At 34.7% G+C, this 19,586-nt stretch overlaps 3 protein-coding genes across 3 annotated transcripts in view; 1 reads left to right on the top strand and 2 right to left on the bottom strand.

Moving 5' to 3' along the window:
- Window positions 1–9: 9 nt before the first annotated feature.
- On the bottom strand, window positions 10–7,534 carry LOC132189791 (small ribosomal subunit protein mS47). The gene is made up of 14 exons (XM_059604583.1): window positions 7,242–7,534; window positions 6,949–7,029; window positions 6,762–6,830; window positions 6,170–6,233; window positions 4,924–5,003; window positions 4,435–4,518; window positions 3,943–4,027; window positions 3,640–3,725; window positions 3,427–3,548; window positions 2,080–2,140; window positions 841–939; window positions 641–742; window positions 412–453; window positions 10–312 (listed from the first exon to the last, which is right to left on the bottom strand). Exons 1-14 carry the CDS (start codon window positions 7,371–7,373, stop codon window positions 193–195), a joined length of 1,227 nt encoding a protein of 408 aa, XP_059460566.1. The 5' UTR covers window positions 7,374–7,534; the 3' UTR covers window positions 10–192.
- Window positions 7,535–8,230: 696 nt separating this feature from the next.
- Window positions 8,231–13,899, bottom strand: LOC132189586 (uncharacterized). The gene is made up of 7 exons (XM_059604331.1): window positions 13,450–13,899; window positions 13,170–13,374; window positions 12,433–12,634; window positions 11,333–11,526; window positions 10,197–10,350; window positions 9,606–9,770; window positions 8,231–9,193 (listed from the first exon to the last, which is right to left on the bottom strand). The coding sequence occupies exons 1-7, from the start codon at window positions 13,613–13,615 to the stop codon at window positions 8,735–8,737; spliced, it is 1,545 nt and encodes a 514-aa protein (XP_059460314.1). The 5' UTR covers window positions 13,616–13,899; the 3' UTR covers window positions 8,231–8,734.
- Window positions 13,900–14,209: 310 nt separating this feature from the next.
- LOC132189562 (pentatricopeptide repeat-containing protein At1g62914, mitochondrial-like) overlaps window positions 14,210–19,586 on the top strand; it is a 5,816-nt gene continuing 439 nt past the window's right edge. Inside the window, exons 1-4 of the mRNA XM_059604304.1 lie at window positions 14,210–14,599; window positions 15,178–15,268; window positions 15,806–15,939; window positions 16,444–17,912. Coding sequence (XP_059460287.1) covers window positions 14,211–14,599; window positions 15,178–15,268; window positions 15,806–15,939; window positions 16,444–17,912 — 2,083 coding nt within the window. The 5' untranslated portion in view covers window position 14,210. The remainder of the gene's footprint in view (window positions 14,600–15,177; window positions 15,269–15,805; window positions 15,940–16,443; window positions 17,913–19,586) is intronic.

The raw sequence follows: 19,586 nt of genomic DNA, 5'->3' as shown, positions 1-19,586 counted from the left end.
CAACTGATGTAACATGAAAATAAACAAGCTCTTTCCAAAAATTACCATGAAGGCTAATTTCGGACAAAAGTAAAATACAACAAAAATGTCAGAAATTATTTCTAAGAAAAACCTTAAAATGGCTATTCCTTCAAAACCAACCACCATCAAGGCAAACATTCATTACATAAATTCAGTACTTAGGCATGTATCTCACATATAAGGCTCTCGCAATGCAGTAGGCAGCTCCAGTTCAGGCTCCAACTCATCAAGCCGAGAGAAGTAGCAGTCAACCATGTCTTCTGATACCTCTGCTAAACAAGGAGGATCCCACTGCATATTGGCAATTAAAAGATCAACCAACACAATCAATTTAACTTGAAAATAGATTCAATGGTTAAAATACAGATTATGGACAGAGAAAGATCATACCTTTGGGGCGAAGTCCTTATCCACCAATCGCGCCCGAACACCCTACACATAAATGAAAAAAGGGGTAACGTTAGAATTTTTTTTATTAAATCTCAATAAAAAAAGTACATAAAGCCGCAACCTTAATAAACATAGAGTATACAAGAGAAACCCCTAATCAGGAAGAAAAGATTAGGGATAACGTTGGTATGTATTCAACACTTGATTGAAGAATTAGTTTAGCACATACCTCACAAAAGTCATCAGAAACCCGTTTAGAAACTCCATTAAGGGATATCCGATACTCACGAGCAAGACATTGATGAAGAGTTTCAAATCTACCCTCACGTATCTGAATGCAAAGAAGAAAGTTGAGGCATGGTTCAAATTTATCCTGGTCGTAATAAAGCAATTTGAATAGAACCCCATATGCATGCATAAGTAACTCACAGATCGTAAAGTAACTTTTAAGCTTATAGGGGAGGCTTCTCTTAGTTTCTTCAGGGCTGCTTTACACCATTCATCATAGGACTCGGCTGCCTCCTTTTCCTGAGCAAATTATTATAAAAAAATAAGCATTACATCAGGATGTACATTCTAGCATAAATTCAGATGAAGAGTAAAAAATTTTATATAACAGTTGCCCCAACAGAGTTGGATATCTCCCAACACCAATTGAATAACATTTAATTCAGAAATTTATTCTGTCTCTTCTATGCAAGGAACAATATCTCAAGTCACATCAACTTCGGAATACCAGTCTTTCAACTTCTTGCCTGAGACTGACAGACAGCTAATACAAATTCATGGTTGAATTATTCATTTGTATTAGTTCTTTCAATCTAGGACTTAAGTTGAACTAGATTTTTTCGTGTAGAGTTCACAGTAAAATTTTCCATATAAGCGTCAAAGTAAAAGGACTAAAGCATGGAACCCATTTAGCAAATCAAGCATATCAATAAATGAATCACAATGAGTTAAAAAGATATCAGCCATATAATATAAAAAGTAGTTCCTAAACAATTAAACTATTGGAAATGCTGTAAAGATATTGCTACAAATGATTAAAACTTAACAAATCAAGCTGATTATTGGGTCACTAATTTACTCTTTGATGCTAGCATGCTGAGATTTTACCAGAATCATAAAAGAAATAAGGAACTACTTAATGCTAATTGTCGCCCTTGATTTTTTTTGATAGCAGTGATGGAATTTTGCTTATCACCTTTAGCCCCCTAAAAACATATTTACTTGGACTGTTTAAAGGGATTCATCCTACATTTTACCATATAACCAAATTTCCTATTTCGAAGCCAAAAATTATTTTCTTTTGCCACTCTCAAGTAGAAAAACAAAAAAGAAAAGGAAAACAGAATATGGTTGACTAGAACAGTCGATTATTTCAGCAAGCATCACAAAAACCCGAGTAACCACCAGAAAGCTACTGGAGATTGTGATAAGTACTTTCAAAGTACCAAAAATTAATAAAAATAAACTGGACATTCTTTCCAACAAAGAATAAAGAAATCAGCAAAATGACAGAAAAAAGGGAAAAACTAATGTTCATTACAAAAGTAGAGTCAACCATCAACTAGTTTTGCTGGCCCTTATCTGACAAGGTTGGATTAAGCACTCTCTATTATCCAATTCTATCAAGTACACAGTAAAGAAACATAATTTCATGCTTACCAACGCATCTATAATTTCCTCAACTGTATCATGGCCGAAACATCTATCAATGATGTCAATCCTGAGTCAACATCAAAATGAGCAAGAAAACTAAGTCAGAAACACACAGAACAGTGCTTCTACAAAATACTATATATATATATATATACTATCAAGTAATAAATCCTGTGATTCCAGGAATTCCGGAATCACAAGATACGAATGAATGTCTACAAAAATGGCCATTACCATCAGTTGATTATTTTGACCTTCACACAAATACTATGAAAAATCAAGATTTCATACTAGTTGTATGCAAAAAGAGAGCCATGTTTTCCTTGGGGGATAGCAATCTTGAAACTTTTTCCTTCATTCTCATGCATGACTCATTGAATTAGGAGTACGGTGTAATGGAAGTAGTTAAAAAAAATCAATTTGAGTCATTGGATATCAATTACAAAAAAGCAAGGTGATTGACAATATTCTTATACCATAAGACCCTGAAAACTGAATCTTATTTTCAAAACTGATATAAACTTTTGTTCAATGAAATCAGGACTAAGCTCAATTTTCATCCCCGAAATTGAAGAGGTTTAAATTTCGTCCCAGAAAAATTTGAAAAAGTGGTAATGTCGTCCTTCCATTCATCTATGTGAAAGCCACATCAAATTATAACCTTATCACATCAGTCTTCCATTAGCCACGCATACAATTCGATTCATGATTCTTCAAGTAAGCTGTGGATTTTTTTGGTTAATCCACACATACAATTCATGATTGATTGATGGATAGAAGGACAACACAGCTACCTTTTAAATTTTTCATGCATGAGATAGGAACTTTATAAATTGAGGGACGAAAATCAATCCTATGCCTAATTTCAGGGACCAGAAGCGTATTTTTGCCGTTTCTCAAAATGAAACCAGGTAAATTAGGTTTCTCCAGCAGCTTAAAGCATGACAAATAGATGTATAAAGCACTTATTCACACCGCCAGTATATCATAGATATATCGATATGGGTTGATACATCCTCATGCATTGTAGTTTCAGATGAAAATGAAATCATCCATGTCCCAGAAATCAAATTACGGGGCATTGTGATCTTACTGAAATCATCAATTTTAAAGTTTTCCTTCTTTCACCCCATTGCATTGTGTCCAAGACTTCAGTTCTACTCCTAGTGAAACAACAACAGTCTCACAATGATCTGCACTATGTGCATAGCCTAAATTTCCAGCCTTTTATATGAACTTATTTATATCCATAGAAACTACAAATTTAATAATAAAGGGTTTCTACACAAGCATGATGGGCAAGAAAAATAATAAAAATGCTGCAGAACTAAGATTTCTTTGACAGAGCATTACTTGCGAAGAACACTCCCCCTTTCTGGATAGACAAGGTCACCATATTGCGCTAGGGATGTTTGTATAACAGAAGGATCATCTGTGATCAATTTCCCAAGGCGTTCTTCAATTGAAGCAAGTCTCTGTAGGAAGGAACTGATTACTAACAGCTATCCATAATACTGAACAAAACACAGAAACAGAATGAAAGAAGCAAAATAAGTGAAAACAAACTGCATTTAGTGAATAGTGTGTAGCAAGGTCACAAGCAATCATTTCTACACCATTAAGCTTGTCTCCAGTAAGGGCTAAGTATTCCCCTGCAAAGAACAAAGAATCCAACATTTTGCAAATAAATTTTGGGGTTTACAAGAGAAAAAGTTAAATACTGTATCCTAGTGACTGAACAGTTTACACAAACCACGTGAATCCAAATAATCTCATTGTGCTAACGTTTTTCTTGGAAATATTGCATATTGCAAACTGAGATTTTATATATATATTCTTGATAAGTAAACTGAGAAAAATATACTTCACCCAAATAGCCAGGTAGACGAGAAAGATAAAAGGAAGCCCCTGCATCGGGATGGAAACCCATTTGAGTCTCTGGATGACAAAAAACCTGAAATTTTCATGCACAGGTTAGAAACTGTTAATCTATGCATCTACTTCACCAAAACATGGTGATTATACAACTATATTTCTGTTAATTAGATATTCTACAGGCCAAGAGAAATTACAAAATGATTCTCATCACCCGGAAAAACCAAGCATATTTATTCTGTCTGGAAGTCCCAACAGAACAGAAGAAAAATTCCATGCAGTAAAGAATATACGGCCTTTTCATCTCATCCAAAGGTTAAGGACGTATACTTGCATTATTGGTTAAGATTATAGCATAAAATTGAATAAAGTGCTTCACTTATTGGAACTTTTTACATTTCATATAAAACGGGAGGCTATTGATAACTCAAACAACAATCTAGTAGTAATGATTAGATTCAGTAGGGCGTAGCAGCAGTTCCATACAGTTTTATCAGTTACCAAACGGAACATTCCTGGAAGCGAAATTCCAGCCCCACCTCCCATGGTGATACCATCCGAAATAGCCACCTGTATAGATGTAGATTAAATGATCATCAAGAGCCCCATCAAAGCAGCGATAAAGAAGAAGGCCATAGGGGGAAAAACCCCCACTTATTCTAAGCAAAGAACACCAGTAAACAACAAGCATGCTACAACTCATCATGTGATTATAATAAGAAAAAAACTGCTACCACACAAACATAAAATGCAAGATACCATGGTCAATACCACCCAGATCCTAACAAGAAAAACCAATTGGCAACAAAGATACAGGGGCAAGCAAGAGAAAACATGATCTATATCCTTAATATTTTCTACAAACATTTAAAAATGACTGGAACATGGCCAAAGGTAATAACATATATCTTGGATAAGATAGGTCATTCACCAATATTTTCTGACATCTCAAATTCAAAAGGGTTGAATACTCACATGTGGCTTCAAATATGTCCCTTGAAGATATACGAACTTATATAATGTCTCAAAAAACGTTTTACACTCCTCAACATTCCCTGCACATTATCAAAATAGCTAGAAAGATATTAACAACAAAACGTACTCGAATTGTATAACTGTTTCCAAACCAACAGCAAAGTGCATTGAGAAATTTAAAATTACAAAATAGGAAATAGGATACTAGTTACACCTTATGTATAGCCATTGACAGTTGTAACATTTTCATCAAAACTCAAAGTCCAATCATGGCATTGGCAAGCATAGCCTGAATAATCGCCCCGGTGGGGCAGGGCAATCTCCATTTTTGTGTAAATTGACTCAGAATTCCAATGTTGATTTTTTTTTCTATAATCCATCTGACCAACCTGGTCCAAATGAGCATAGCCTCTCCACTGATTTGCTTAGCGAAAATACCCAAGACATTATAATATTTATTTAATGGATCTTAGATAATAATTACTAAATCAAAAGGCCCATCGATATAAAAATCTATAAATTCCTTTTTTATATGGTGAATAAGTAATTTGTAGCTGAGAACAATCTGTAAGATTCAATATAAACATTTTAGCCTGATCACTGAGTGCCAATCCTTAATAGCGGTCCGATTTAGTCATTATTAAAATCTGTAACATAATACCAACCTCGTTACACAATGTACCATATGGAATGAAAATTAGTCAGATATGCAGATCAGAAACAGTGATATTACTAGTTAAGCTCTTCAGTACTTTGGACACCTATAAAAGTTCACACCCACAACCAAAGAAAACACCATAAAGGTGGAATTCCCTAAATCTGCGGCTATGAAAAATCAAACTAGGTCTTACAAGTGCTAAAAAAAAGGAAATGAAATTATCTGCTTTTTTTTTTTTAGTTCCAAAAAACATAGTTAGAATGACTATATTACATAAAACCAATCACTTTCAAGTTGATGCCTGGAACAAATAAGTATGGAGTTGAATCTAATCATTCAAAGAACCAAAAAAAAAAAAAATAAAAAAAAATTGAAAGGCAATGCACCGTCATTGATTAAATGATAAAATCAAACTAGGTCTTACAAGCGCTACAAAAAAGGGAATTAAATTATCTTTTTTTTTTTTTTTTTTTTTTTGGTTCTGAAAACCATAGGTAGCATGGGCTTTCAAGTTGATACCTGGAACAGAGAAGTATGGAGTTGAATCTAATCATTCAAAGAAAAAAAAAAGGTTGAAAGGCAACTCACCTTCATTGATTAGATGATGAAGGGTAACAACATCTGCACCAGAACAGAAAGCCCTGCCACTACCCTTCAAAAAATTCAAGATAGCAGCTCAGCCACCAAGGATGATCAAATTTGAAGCATCAGAAAGGCATGTTTGAGAAGCACTTCCACTAATGAAGTAAATAAATTAGATGCAGAAAATAGGTTTTGAAGCTCATCTTCACTAACGGTTTCAATAAAATTATTCTAAAAAGTCCCATCTCCTTAAACATCCTAAAGCATCTATCCATACAATCACGTTTATATTTTATTTAAGTAGAAAATAAAGAACACATCATGTTCTCAAACTTCCAAACCATCTACATTATCAAAGTAATCTCTTCTTTCTCTTTTGTTTTTGTTTGATAGTAATAGTTCAAAAAACCAGTACCCTTACTTCCCGCATGCATTTTCTGCTGTCATATGATAACATTGGCCATCCTCAGAAAACACGTTGGCAATTCTCGACATAGCCAGCGAACTCCAAAGTCATGTTAATTAAAATGAAATCAAGCATGCCCAAAAAGATACGAAAAATAAGATGTTGTGTGGGCTACCGAAAACAATGTAATACCTTCATCAAGACAAAGCCAATATCTGGGTTTTCTTCCCATGATTCGTACAATCTCTTAAGCCGAGCGACCTATAAAAGAAAAACAACTCCAGTTCACAATTTTACCAAATGGGCATGGACTGTGAAGCTAGAAGGAGAAAGTGACAAGAAACGGAGGAAATGTAACCAAAAAAAGAAAAGAAAAGACCATTGAAGTAGTGAGAGCATTAAGAGCAGAAGGTCTGTTGAGAATGGCAGCTCTTGACTTAGCTCTTCCTTCAACTAAAACCTGAAAATTGAACCAAATTAGGAACCTTTGAGATTAACAAAACAATACCAACAAATGGGGTTCATCTTAGAAACAAAATGAACAAACTTCATAGAGAATGAGAGAACATAGACATAGAAATCTCTGAAACCGACTTATTTTCAGCACAAACATACATATATACACGCATATATATATATATATAAAGAAAAGGGTAAGAATGAAAGACTGACCTGGTCTTGAAGATCATCGTTTTGAGCGTAGTTTGGTTGAGCAGAAAAGCCTCTCTGCTGTGAGAGAGAAAGAAAGCTCACTCTCTGGAATGAGCCCCTCCTCAAACCAACCAAAGCTTTCAAACTCCGCATCTTCCACTCTCTCTCTCTCGCTCTCGCTCTCTCTGTGCTGAGAACCCTCAAGTGTATGTGACTTTGGTTTACTGTGGGTTTCTGGGTGTTTGGTTGGAGATGCTGGGCATTCTGTTTCTCTGTAGGGCTTACAAAAGGGTCGGCTTTTGGCGTGGGCTTGAGATGTTTATTTTCAGTGGTGGGTTTGGCTGCACTTACATGAGATGCTAGTTTGGTCGACAAAGTTTTTCACCTTGAGAAATTTCTCAAACCTCTTGAATTGATATTGTTACATGAAAATTATATACTCTTAAGATGGTTGTCAGTTGAAAGAATTTATTCCGGCCGAATTTAAAGAAAAACTTTGTCCATGTTTCATTACGGAGAAAATTACAAATTTATCTCCCTCCAAGGCCCCTAATTGCTCCTCTTCTTAGGGATTTCTTCCAAAATAAAAAATTCTAAATCAAAATAGCCCTATTTGAGGGGTATTTTTGTCCTAAAAAAAGTAAAAAGATAAAAATACCCTTCAAATATAAGGAACCGGATGTTCTCCTGTTCCAAAACCTCATATAATGGATTAGATTAAGTCATGAAAACTTTATTTGAATGCAGTATCTTTATCTACATTAGGTTACTTCTTTATCTCAAATTTTTCCTATGAAATCCTTCTAATGGAAAGATTTTATTTTTTAGTAAGCTAGGTGAGTTTGGAGTTTTTCATACCAATTTTTTTATGTTATTTGATTTTGTCCCAGATCCAGTTTCAAAGTCATATTTCGATTGTGGGCTTTGGTTAGATTTTTTGAGTTTTGTTTCTAGTAATGACTGATCTGAGTGATATTTATTGAGTAAAACTTATTAATCCAAAAAATGCACAAAATAATGTTGATTAAAACAAAAATACTGTTGTGTGTTAGCATAAGCGATGTCCTTTTGATTTGCTTTGCCTACAAACAATTCAACTGTGGATTGGGCTATTGTTTTGGCATCATCATCCAACTATATTTACAACTTACAAGATTATTAAAGTGACACTACTATACTACATGAGTAATATTAGAAATCACACTTTTATATCACCATTATTTCGTCTTACTGACGTTACTGCCATGTTCGCAGGATATGATAGTGATGAAATAAAAGTGTTGTTTCTAAGATTACTCATACTAAATATAGTTTGTAACTACGATGAAATGCTATTTATTTATCTAGTTCAGGTTGAGTTGTATTTCACCATAATAGGTTCCCAAATGAAATGATTTCCAGGCTTGAACATTTCCATCTAAAGCACATGTAGGCAGCCAGCTCCTTCATGTACGGTTTGTTTCAAGCCATCATATACTGATTTGGAATGTCCCCAAAACTTCAGATCCAACTACTCAGCTTGAACAAGCATGACCATCCTCTAACCCTTCAACCGGCACAGCATACGGCGAATTCCAGTCAGCATCGAAGACTAGTTGCAGCTGAGAAACAATGGCAGGATTGTATGTTCCAAAGCTTACACCAGATGTTGTATAAAAGTAATCCCAAACAAGATTGCTTGTCCCAATGTGGGCTCTTACATTACTAACTGCATACTTTCCATGGTTTACCCTGGTATATCCAGGATAGATATTTCCTGTACTAGTTCTATTTTGAGTGGCAGGTCCAGTCGAATTGAAACCCGGAACCATATAGTACTTGATCTCAACTTTTCCAGAACATTTGTTGTAGTTTGATGAAGAGCAAAGAACATTAGAGTAGAGGAGAGACTTCAAGTACTGATCAGTGTTGTTGATAAAATGTGCCCAGAGTGCAACCAATATCTTTACTGTTGCATGCTTGGAGAAGACAACCTACTAATTCATAAAATTTGTAAGTGTATGAAACCCAGGAATGTTGAAGGATGTAGAACGGGTGAAAATATATTAAATGAGTGAAATCATGTTTGGAAACAGCAGTAGAAATAAGTCTCTCTAGCTTGCCATAGCAATGGAAAGACGAATTTCTATGTATGCAAAAAAATCATCATGAGGAACACGGGTTGACAAACCCGACACGCCAACATGTTTTGCCAGCCCTAGTATTGTGATGTACACATGAAAAATGAGACACCAGCTTCTAAGGATTCAACCCTAAACCTCTCCATGTAAAGCTAGCACACTCCTTAGAAATTAGAATAGCGGCCAATGCTAATTTGCTAACTACTTGTAGCAATAAACATAACAAAGTTTTGAGAAAATAAGGAGCAGTGACATTGGAAGTTACCTCTGATACGGCAGCTGAAAGGGATGACCAATAAACTGTTTGTTTCATATATTGGGATTGACCTAGCCAGTCCATGGTACTAATTCTAACAGTTCCTCCACTCCCTACAGATTTTATTGTATCCACCCAAGCCTGTTCGTCAGCCTGGTATCTGCCAAACAATAGCTGCAACCACAAATGGCAACCAAATTGAAGCATAAAACACAACACTTCTAAAATGCTACGCATGCACAGCTAGAAAAAGCGAGAACAAAAAATATTTTAGACATTCCACAAATGCAGCTAATATCAACCTTTAATAAAGTCCTCAATGAGTTTTCATTGTCATCTTGATGATCTATTATCTAATAATATTTTTTTTAACAACTCAGCATTTGAAGTGAGTTTGATAAGCATGTATAGGATAAGCTTCCAAATGATGCCATTTCAGTTCTATGTTAGAGTTGCTTGTAGTGGTTCGGTTCTAAATGATGAGTTTGTGCCTTAATATTACTAAAAGAGTGGAAGTTGATTTCAAAGCAACCCTAGATTTGTGTTGAATAACAGAACAAAAGCCATATCACCACCAAAATATTAGAAATTCTATAATACCTCTGGAGGAGCAAAAGAGAGATAGCTGGATTCAGGCTGCAAATTTGAATAGTTGTACCCAGGAGTCTGAAATGGTATTTTAAACATATAGGGGTTGGCAAGTACGGGATACCCTGCTACATGGGGAGTCCTCACCAATCGAGGAAGAGGTGACCTGTGATGACATAACAATACATAGTTAAGTGCTGAAAGATTTTATCTTTACACTACATTTGCTTGCCAACAAGACACTGACCAAAAATGATAATAAATTATGACATCTTTAGGAAAAAGCGAAGCAAATCATTAGGCTTTTTTTTCTTCTTTCTCCTAATCAAATAAGGGAAAGCGGCTTACAGGACTAATTGACCACAAAAGAGGTGGGCACCCCAACAATAAAGCTTAAAAGGTAAATGTAATACAAATTCTGAATCTGGTCCAAAATGACCAAACAGCAGGCAATGGCAATAAGCCGGGCCATTTTCAGGGTCGCACAAGGTGGTGACAAATTGCAAAAGAACTCGGTGAAGAGTCTGTTGGCCACAACCACCAAATATCTTCACGGACTCGGTGTTGAGTCCGTTGCTAAACATCTTAAATTTTTGTTCTAAAAGTTGGTTCCTAAATAATGTGTCACCATCCCATGAGTTGATGACATATCATTTGGGAACCAACTTTTAAAAAAAAAAATTGGGATGTATAACACTTCTCTAAGCCAAAATGGAGTACAGGTTCTATAGGCATGAGGCCATCACTCAGAAGGGGCGACCACATAATTATGCCCATTCAAACTGATTTTCAAATTTTGCATAGAAGTACCATCTTAATCTTAATTTCAAAGCAAAACTCTACTGGATTTATCTCACAAATACAATATTATCCCTTCCCTAATTACAAAGTTCCCGACAAGAAAAGAAATACATAGTGATTGAATATCAAAATAACCACACAAAAACAAAAGCAAAAAGATAAAAGAGAAGGAATTTGAAAGGCAATAAATATTCTAAAAGAAGCATAAGTGGTAATACCGATTGAGTTATACCAATTTGATGCCAAACTATCAACACACTACAGGAACATAAAGAATTTTTACATGATCATAACTTTTGAAACCTTAGATTCAACTGAACTAGTCTGCAGAATAAGCTTCGGCATACCTGCACCTCTCTTTAGAATCAACAAAATGTGACCAGCAAGGAACTTTTCTATCAGTCTGCCATTGTTGATCCGACACTGTTTTGGTGTAAGCCGAAGAATTGAGATGTGCAAGTTTCCACAAGTTGTCAAAGTAGACCTCAACCTTCTTTGCAATTCTTGGACAACCAACAAGATAAATACCAACTTCCTTCACCTATAACCATTCAATTAAAAGGGCACCTTATAACATGGGGCAATGACAAACCAACATGCTGAAACAATTAGCAGCAAATTAACAGATAAATATGATTTAATGATTGTTCTTAATTTGCTGCTTTGATCGTTCTTCTTTTTGCAAGGTCTCACTCTCACCTCTTTATTCAACTGGCATGCTACTAATTAAAAATTCACCCCACAGAACTTTTAGGAAAAACTTCACTTTGAATCCTTAAATTACCACCCATTTGACATGCCCCCGAACTTCAAAACTTCTTAATTTGGATCCCTGAACTTTCAATTGCAATCAATTTAAACCCCTCCGCCATATTTGAAACATTAAAAGTTAAACAATGACGTTTATACCCTTAACTTTTTATAAAATTTTAAATTTATCCTTAATTCTAAATTAAAAATAACAAAAAATATTATAAAAGAAAAAATCTCAAGGTGACCAACGGTTGGGCCACCTTGTGACCATTTTTTTTCAAAATTTTTTTCTTTTTTAATAAAAAAAAAATTGATTGAAGGCTAATCCGTGCGGCTATCAGTAAGGGCTATAATAAGACACAAGAGAGCACAACATTGATGCCAAAGAAAATCTTTATTTTTTTGGGGCAAGTAATTATATGTTGATGCCAAGTACTAATAGCCTTATGATTCCTTGGTACTTTTTCCCGTTCTAGTTAGCTAGGTGTTTCTTTGTATACCTCTTGTTTATCTCTGGGCGCCTTACGTTTTTTGTAATAATTCAAGTGCAGACGTTTTCAGGTTTGTGCTCTGAACCTCCCAGATGTATCAACAAAGGAATAAACTTCTACCTTTCCTGTTTTCACTGAATGATTTAGCTCAGAAAATAAGAGTTATATATATATATATATATATATATAGTCTTTCAAAATACCTGTGTGAGAGACTTCCAGTCATTGTTTGCAGACCCAATATACACATCTTGACGATCCGATATCCAGACTTTTGCATGAACTATGCCAGACCCCCACCATTCACTCAATAACAAAGTCACATTCTCCACATTTGGTCTTCCTGAGGCAAGCTTGGATGGTTCTTCAGTGTAGTCTGGATAAACTCCCGAGTGTGACAGTAGCCTACATAGTATTCAATTTCGCTTAGAGTCTAGTCAACTTATATGCCTAAAATATATTTCATTTTAAATAACAAGCTCGCTAATTATATATAAATAAGGTTAGAAATCACACTTTTATTCTATCACTATTCCACCCACATGAGTGACATGACACTACCGATCAATTTTACTAAAAAAAAAAAAACAAAATTAAGAACTGATTGACACAGCCATATCAGTACTATGAGATAATTATGAAATAAAAAGTATGATTTTTAACATTAGTAACTATATATATAAAATGAGTAACGTTAGAAACCGTACTCTCATCCTGCTGAACTAATTAAAAAGAAAAAAGATAGAAGTAGAATGGGTGTAAAGTCTTAAAATGTTCTTTTACTTTTAAAAGTGGCCACTTTCTATTCAAGAAATTTAATAAATAATCTGCCAAAAAATAAGAAATTCCACATTTAAGCATATGAAGTATGAACAATAAGATTGATAGAAACAAACATGTTTTAAATTTTAAAAATTATGAAAAAAAAAAAAAATCGTACCTAATACTAACATTGCGATCAGCTGCGTGTTCTAGGGCTTGGTAAACATGAGAACCCTGAGGAGCACCGAAGTTATCCATCTGAGCTTCAGAGTATCCATAATCCCCCGAGCGAGGATCGTCGGGGTGCGCATTGAGCTGCCAGTACTGAGCGATTACGTCCAGTCTCTGCGTGGAGTTCCCCGCCAACCACCGGAACACGTCGCCTATTGAAAAGCATCGCAAATTCAGCTTCGGAGTGAAAAGAAATAAAATTGCATTTGGAGTGAAAAGAAACTAACCGGTGGCGAGAACGCCGGGGACCCGAGGGAGGTGGGGCATGTCGGTGGGGATTGACTGGACCAGCCACGCTTTGCATTGCGGTGAGGATTCGGAGGCAGGTGGCAGAGAGAGTGTGGATAACAGAAAGATGAAGAGAAAGATGGTGATTCTGTGGGTGACTCTCATCTTTTCTCTGCGATCTCTATCTCTCTTTCGTCTATGTATATGAATGGACGGGTAGGTGATAACGGCTTGAGATGGAAGGTCGGTCAAATTGAAGGAAAATATCCAGAGGGAAGATTTCCGTTGACTTTTCTGAAAAAGACACAAAATTACACCTTCATCCTTCAGTTATCGAATGTAACTCGAATGCTTCGGCAGATTGCGAGAGCGGAAAACGAAGAGGACGAGAAAAAGTGCTTCCTCTGTTTCTGCTTTTCTTCCTCAGGAAATGGGTACGACTGCTAAGTCTAGAAACTCTCTTGATTTCTTCTTCAATCACTTGCTTAACGATATTATTGTCATTTAAGGGTTTCTTTCCATCCTCAAATTTTTTATTATTGTTGTCGTATTTTTAGTGCCACTTCTGCCAAAACTACGAATAGTGGTAGAGATAATGTGGAAAGCCCCAATCAGTTCTTGAAATCTGTGAAAGATCCATGCAGATCTCGAGGCTTTAGGAATCTCGATGATGCCTTAGGCGTGTTTGATAGAATGCTTCACGTGCACCCTTTGCCTTCCATTGTGGATTTTAATCAATTGATTGGGTGCAATTGCAAGAATGAAGCACTACTCAACTGTTATTTATCTCATTAAAGAAATGGAACTGTCAACATTTGCTCCTGATGCTTGTACTCTAAAGTTTCTGACTAATTGCTTTTGTCATTTGAACCGGGTGTATTTTGGCTTCTTTATCTTAGCAAGAAGTGTGAAACTTGGTTTTCAAGTGGACTGTATAATTCTAAACACTCTTGTCAAGGGGCTCTGTCGTCGGGGTAAAATTTCTGAAGCTGCAAAATTAGTTAATATAATGGAAAAGATGGACTACAAACCTGATGCAGTTACCTATGGAACGATAATGAACGGATTGTGTAGAGTAGGTAATACGAGAATGGCTATTGGGTTGCTTAGAAAGATGAAAGAAGGAAATCTTGAACTTAATGTAGTGATGTATGGCACAATCATTGATAGTTTATGTAAGGACAGATTGGTTACCGAGGCTCTAAATTTTTTCTTTCAAATGACAATTAAAGGAATTCAACCAAACCTTTTTATTTATAATTCTTTAATTCAGGGACTATTCAATTTTAGTAGGTGGAAGGAGGCAACTAAACTATTGAATGAGATTTCTCCTAAACCCTCTTTTTCTACCCTTCCTCATTTTGATCCTCTTTTGATTTTTCTTCTATATGTCTTAAGATAGAGCTCTATGTTTGCTTATTTTGGATCTGGGCAGGAATTTTCGGTCCTTTAAAAGCTGAAATGAATTAGCTTTCGTACAAAGTCTTCGACTTCTTAGGCTTTTAGCTTGTGGGTTTTTACCATCTCTCACAACACTTAAGTTCTAAACTAGTTTGTTTGTTTGTTTGTTGCTGAAACATGCATATGTTGTCCATTTTGTTTGTTGCTGAAACAAACATACATTTGTTTTTTGCTTTTGTTTTATTTCTGTGTAATTTAATTATGGAATATGGGGTGAAGTTGTTTGATTCATGTTGGACGTACCGGTATATTTTCATTTGTGGTAGTGTTGCTGGTGGAAATCTTTTCAAGAGACGTACAAGTCAAGGATCTAGCATCGAGCTGGTTCTCTGTATTCAAGTTGTACTCTTGGCGTTGGTAAGGTTGTAAAGTGTGCAAAACTATTATTAGTTTGTACTCCCGCCAGCTATCGTGTATTCCTGATCAAAATTTTTCAGCAAAACTATTATCAAAGACTTTCTCTGTTCTAAAATTTTAATGCTGGTGGGAGCATGCGTTCTTACTGTTACTTGGCTTTATTTTATGGGACATATGTCCCTGTCTGCAATTCACCGTCCAAAATAGAAATAATACGGTTGAGCTTACAGTAAGCTTGTGGTTCCTTTTATATCATTCTCTTAAATCAGAAACTTCTTAAATGATATTGCTATTATCATTGCCTTCGGTAACTGATGATCAGCATGGTCATATAATTCTCACTCAAAGCTGGTATAATTATTCAAGTATACATAAAAATTACTCAGAATGTTTTGTTTGTATTGATTTATATATTTTAAAGAGTCAAATTTTCTAAATTCTTAAAGGGATCTCATGAATGAAGGAACATGCTGGAGGGTCTAGGAGGTTAGGGGTTATGTGTTGCTGATTTTGTTTGATGCTGCTGGATATTGGAAGTTGGATGTTGGTGGTTGTGTTGTTCGGTTTGTTGAACGCTGCTCAGCTGCGGGATTTTACAAGTTGGATACTGTTGGTTTTTTGGTTGATGATGCTGCTAGTTTTTTAGTTTCAAATTATGTATTTTTGTACCAGTTTGCAATATATATATATAAAGAAAAATCAAGCAAATCAAATCGAGAACAATACGAAACGGCCTTAGAAATCAAATCCTTAGATCTACAAGGGCAAAAGGGTCCTTTCAAAGTGCAAAACTAAAATAATTATATCATGGGGTGGTGACACGTGTGCTTTGTACAATGAAAGATCATCCAAAGAGACATTTTGGCAGTCATCGTAAAATAATTCCGTAGGCTGAAAGAAACGACGTCGTGTAATACAGTGTACGTACACTGTAGACCTTCCCGGCTCCCATCTTCAGAACGTCTCGGGAGATTGTGAAACCAGAAAACGACGGCAATTTCTCTTGAGTACATCAGATCGGCTTCTGCTTTTCTTCCTGAGCAAATGGGTACGACTGCTAAGTCTACACACTCTATTGCTTTCTTCTTCAACCATTTGCTTATCGATCCTCATTATTCGCATTTAAGGCTTTCTTTCCATGCTCAAAATTTTTATTATTATTATCGCTGTTTTAGTTCTACCTCTGCTAAATCTACCAATAGTAGTAGAGATATTGTGGAAAGCCCCAATCAGTTCTTGAAATCTGTGAGGGATCGAAGCAGATCTCGTAGCTTTAGGAATCTTGATGATTCCTTAGGTGTGTTTGATAGAATGCTTCGCATGCACCCTTTGCCTTCCCTCATGGATTTTAATCAATTGCTGGGTGCAATCGCCAGAATGAAGCATCACTCAACTGTTATTACTTTGATTAAAGAAATGGAACAGTCAGGAATTGCTCCCGATGCTTGTACTCTAAGGGTTCTGACTAATTGCTTCTGTCATTTGAAGCGGGTGGATTTCGGCTTCTCTATCTTAGCAAGAATTTTGAAATTTGGTTTTCAACCGGATTGTATAATTCTAACAACTCTTGTCAATGGGCTGTGTCTTCAAGGTAAAATTGTTGAAGCTGTGAAGTTGGTTAACAAAATGGAGAAAATAGGCTATAAACCTAATACAATTACCTACGGAACGATAATGAATTGTTTGTGTAAAATAGGTAAGACTAGTGAAGCTATTGGGTTGTTTAGAAAGATGAAAGAAAGAAATTTTGATCTTAATGTAGTGTTGTATAGTACAATCATTGATAGTTTGTGTAAGGACAGATTGGTAATTGAGGCTTTAACTTTTTTCTCTGAAATGACAAGTAAAGGAATTCAGCCAGACGTTTTCACTTACAATTCTTTAATTCAGGGCCTATGCAATTTCGGCCGGTGGAAGGAAACAACTAAACTATTGAATGAGATGGTAGATAGGAAAATCATGCTTGATTTGCATACATTCAGCATATTGGTGGACACACTTAGCAAAGAGGGAAAGTTGACAGAGGCAGAAGAAGTTTTTAATGTGATGATTCAGAGGGGCGTAGAGCCTGATACAATCACTTACAGTTCTTTGATTGACGCTTATTGCTTGCAAAATAAAATGGATGCAGCTGTCAAAGTATTTAATACGATGATTCGAAAGGGTTGTTCGCCTTCTATTGTTAGCTATAGCATATTGATCCACGAATATTGTAAAAATAGAAGAATTGATGAGGCAATGATTCTCTTCCGTGAAATGACTATCAATGGCATGATTCCCGATTCTGTCACTTACAACACTCTTATTGGCGGGTTTTGCCGAGTTGGGAGACCTAAGATTGCACTAGAGCTATTCCACGAGATGCAAGGTTGTGGCCAACATCCCAATGTCCAAACTTATGCTATTTTGTTAGATAGCCTATTTAAGAATCTACACTTTCCAGAGGCAATGGCATTGTTTCAAGCAATGGAAGACAAAAAGTTAGACCTTAATATTGTGATTTACAGCATCTTGATTGATGGTATATGCAATGCTGGGAAACTTACAACTGCAAGAGAACTCTTTAATACTCTTCCTACCAAAGGCTTTCAAGCTAATGTTCAGACTTATACTATAACGAGCTTGTACCCCGTGCAATGCACGGGTTGTAAATTTTTAAAAATGAAAGGACAGAAAAAAAAAAATAATAATAATAATAATAACAATTAGTGGATGTATAAATGACAGAAGAAAAAAAAAAACCCCTTCTATAAAGCTTTAAAAGAAAAATAAAATCATTGAGACCATTTACATTTTACAACAACACAAATGCTCAAGTCATTTTTCCATGCCCTTAGGCCTTATCCTTGCATAATTGCATTCTTAAAAATAACTTTATTTAAAATACTTTCAAAGAGAGAAGTTTGAGAAATTACACTAATTAATTTCCTTCTCCTCATTGAATTAACTAATTGGCTATCCAAAATAAAAAAAAAAATGTTCATTAAATCATGGTTATCATTAAATTTAGAATTCTATAAAGTGTAATCCTTATAAATTGAAACATATTAAATAGTTGTACTTATAGATGTAGTATAAAATGAAAGGAACTATAAATATTTTTTTGACTATATAATCATTCAAAAAAAACTTTTATTTTTATTTTTATTTTTATATATTTTTTGTTTTTTTTTTATAACACATCAGTTTGTAAAAGTATTTTTTGTAAAATGTATTTGTAAGCTTAGCATTCCTCATACCCACCATAAAAGCTTAATTGTAACAATCTTATAAGTACCTAAATGAGTCTTGTAAATATTCCTAACTATCAAAATAACACATTATCACACACATTATATTTCTTATATTAACTATTAGGCTACCCAAAAAGTAATTTGATATAACCTCATAAAAATTTTGAAGGTAAAAATCATAATCTATTATAAAAACTCTAAAAGCCAATGTCGTCGATCAATTCTTTATTCTATGCTTTATTTTTTTCCTACGCAATGTCCTTGATCAAACAATATTTATATATATAATGAATAGCAGCGTAAACTAAAAGATCGTCATACTTCGTATCAAAAACAACGATAGAAAACTCTCTCACCATTATTTCCCTTAATTCATTATAAAATTTACAAAAAGGGCAAATTAAGCAATTAGAATTAAACAAAATATATAAATTAGAATAGAAGATAAAGACAAAAATCGAAAAGATAAGAACACGAACACAAAATATAAAGTCAAACAGAAAATGAAAAATACTAATATAATATAAAAGAGTTGTCTTTGCTATATACTTTTTTTTTTGCTCCAATAAAACCTTTAAAGCCAATGATAACAATCAATTAAGCACCTAAACAATGTGCATTAAACGTGGGAAAAAAACTATCAATGTACAATATCGTAAACTAAAAAATCGTCATATCTATTATCAAAAACACCAATAGAAAACTCTATAACCTGCGGCATGTGCGGGTGTTTACAAATTATATATTCACACAAAAGCATATATGTGTCAAACATAATAGATAATCTACAAATTGGATAAGAACAATTTAAGTTATTATATGATAATGCTATGTTTTTGTACTTAAAAGTGAAAAATTGGCATCAATCTTAATTTCAATTTAACCAAAAATGAAAAAATAGGAATGCATTTTAAAACAACCTTAAAGCATATCAATTATAGATCTGCCATGTTAATTATTTTACCTAAAGAGTGAAATACAAAACAAAATGTATTGTTAGAAATTAATGCTAGAAAAAAAAAAGAGTAAAGAACCTAAATAAAAATTAAGAAGAATAATGAAAAAAAAAAAAAAAAAAGTAAAAA

Source organism: Corylus avellana, chromosome ca8, assembly GCF_901000735.1.
Source record: "Corylus avellana chromosome ca8, CavTom2PMs-1.0".
NCBI lineage: Eukaryota > Viridiplantae > Streptophyta > Magnoliopsida > Fagales > Betulaceae > Corylus > Corylus avellana.
The sequence above is the reverse complement of the archived record's forward strand: the minus strand, read 5'-3'. Positions and strand labels throughout refer to the sequence as shown.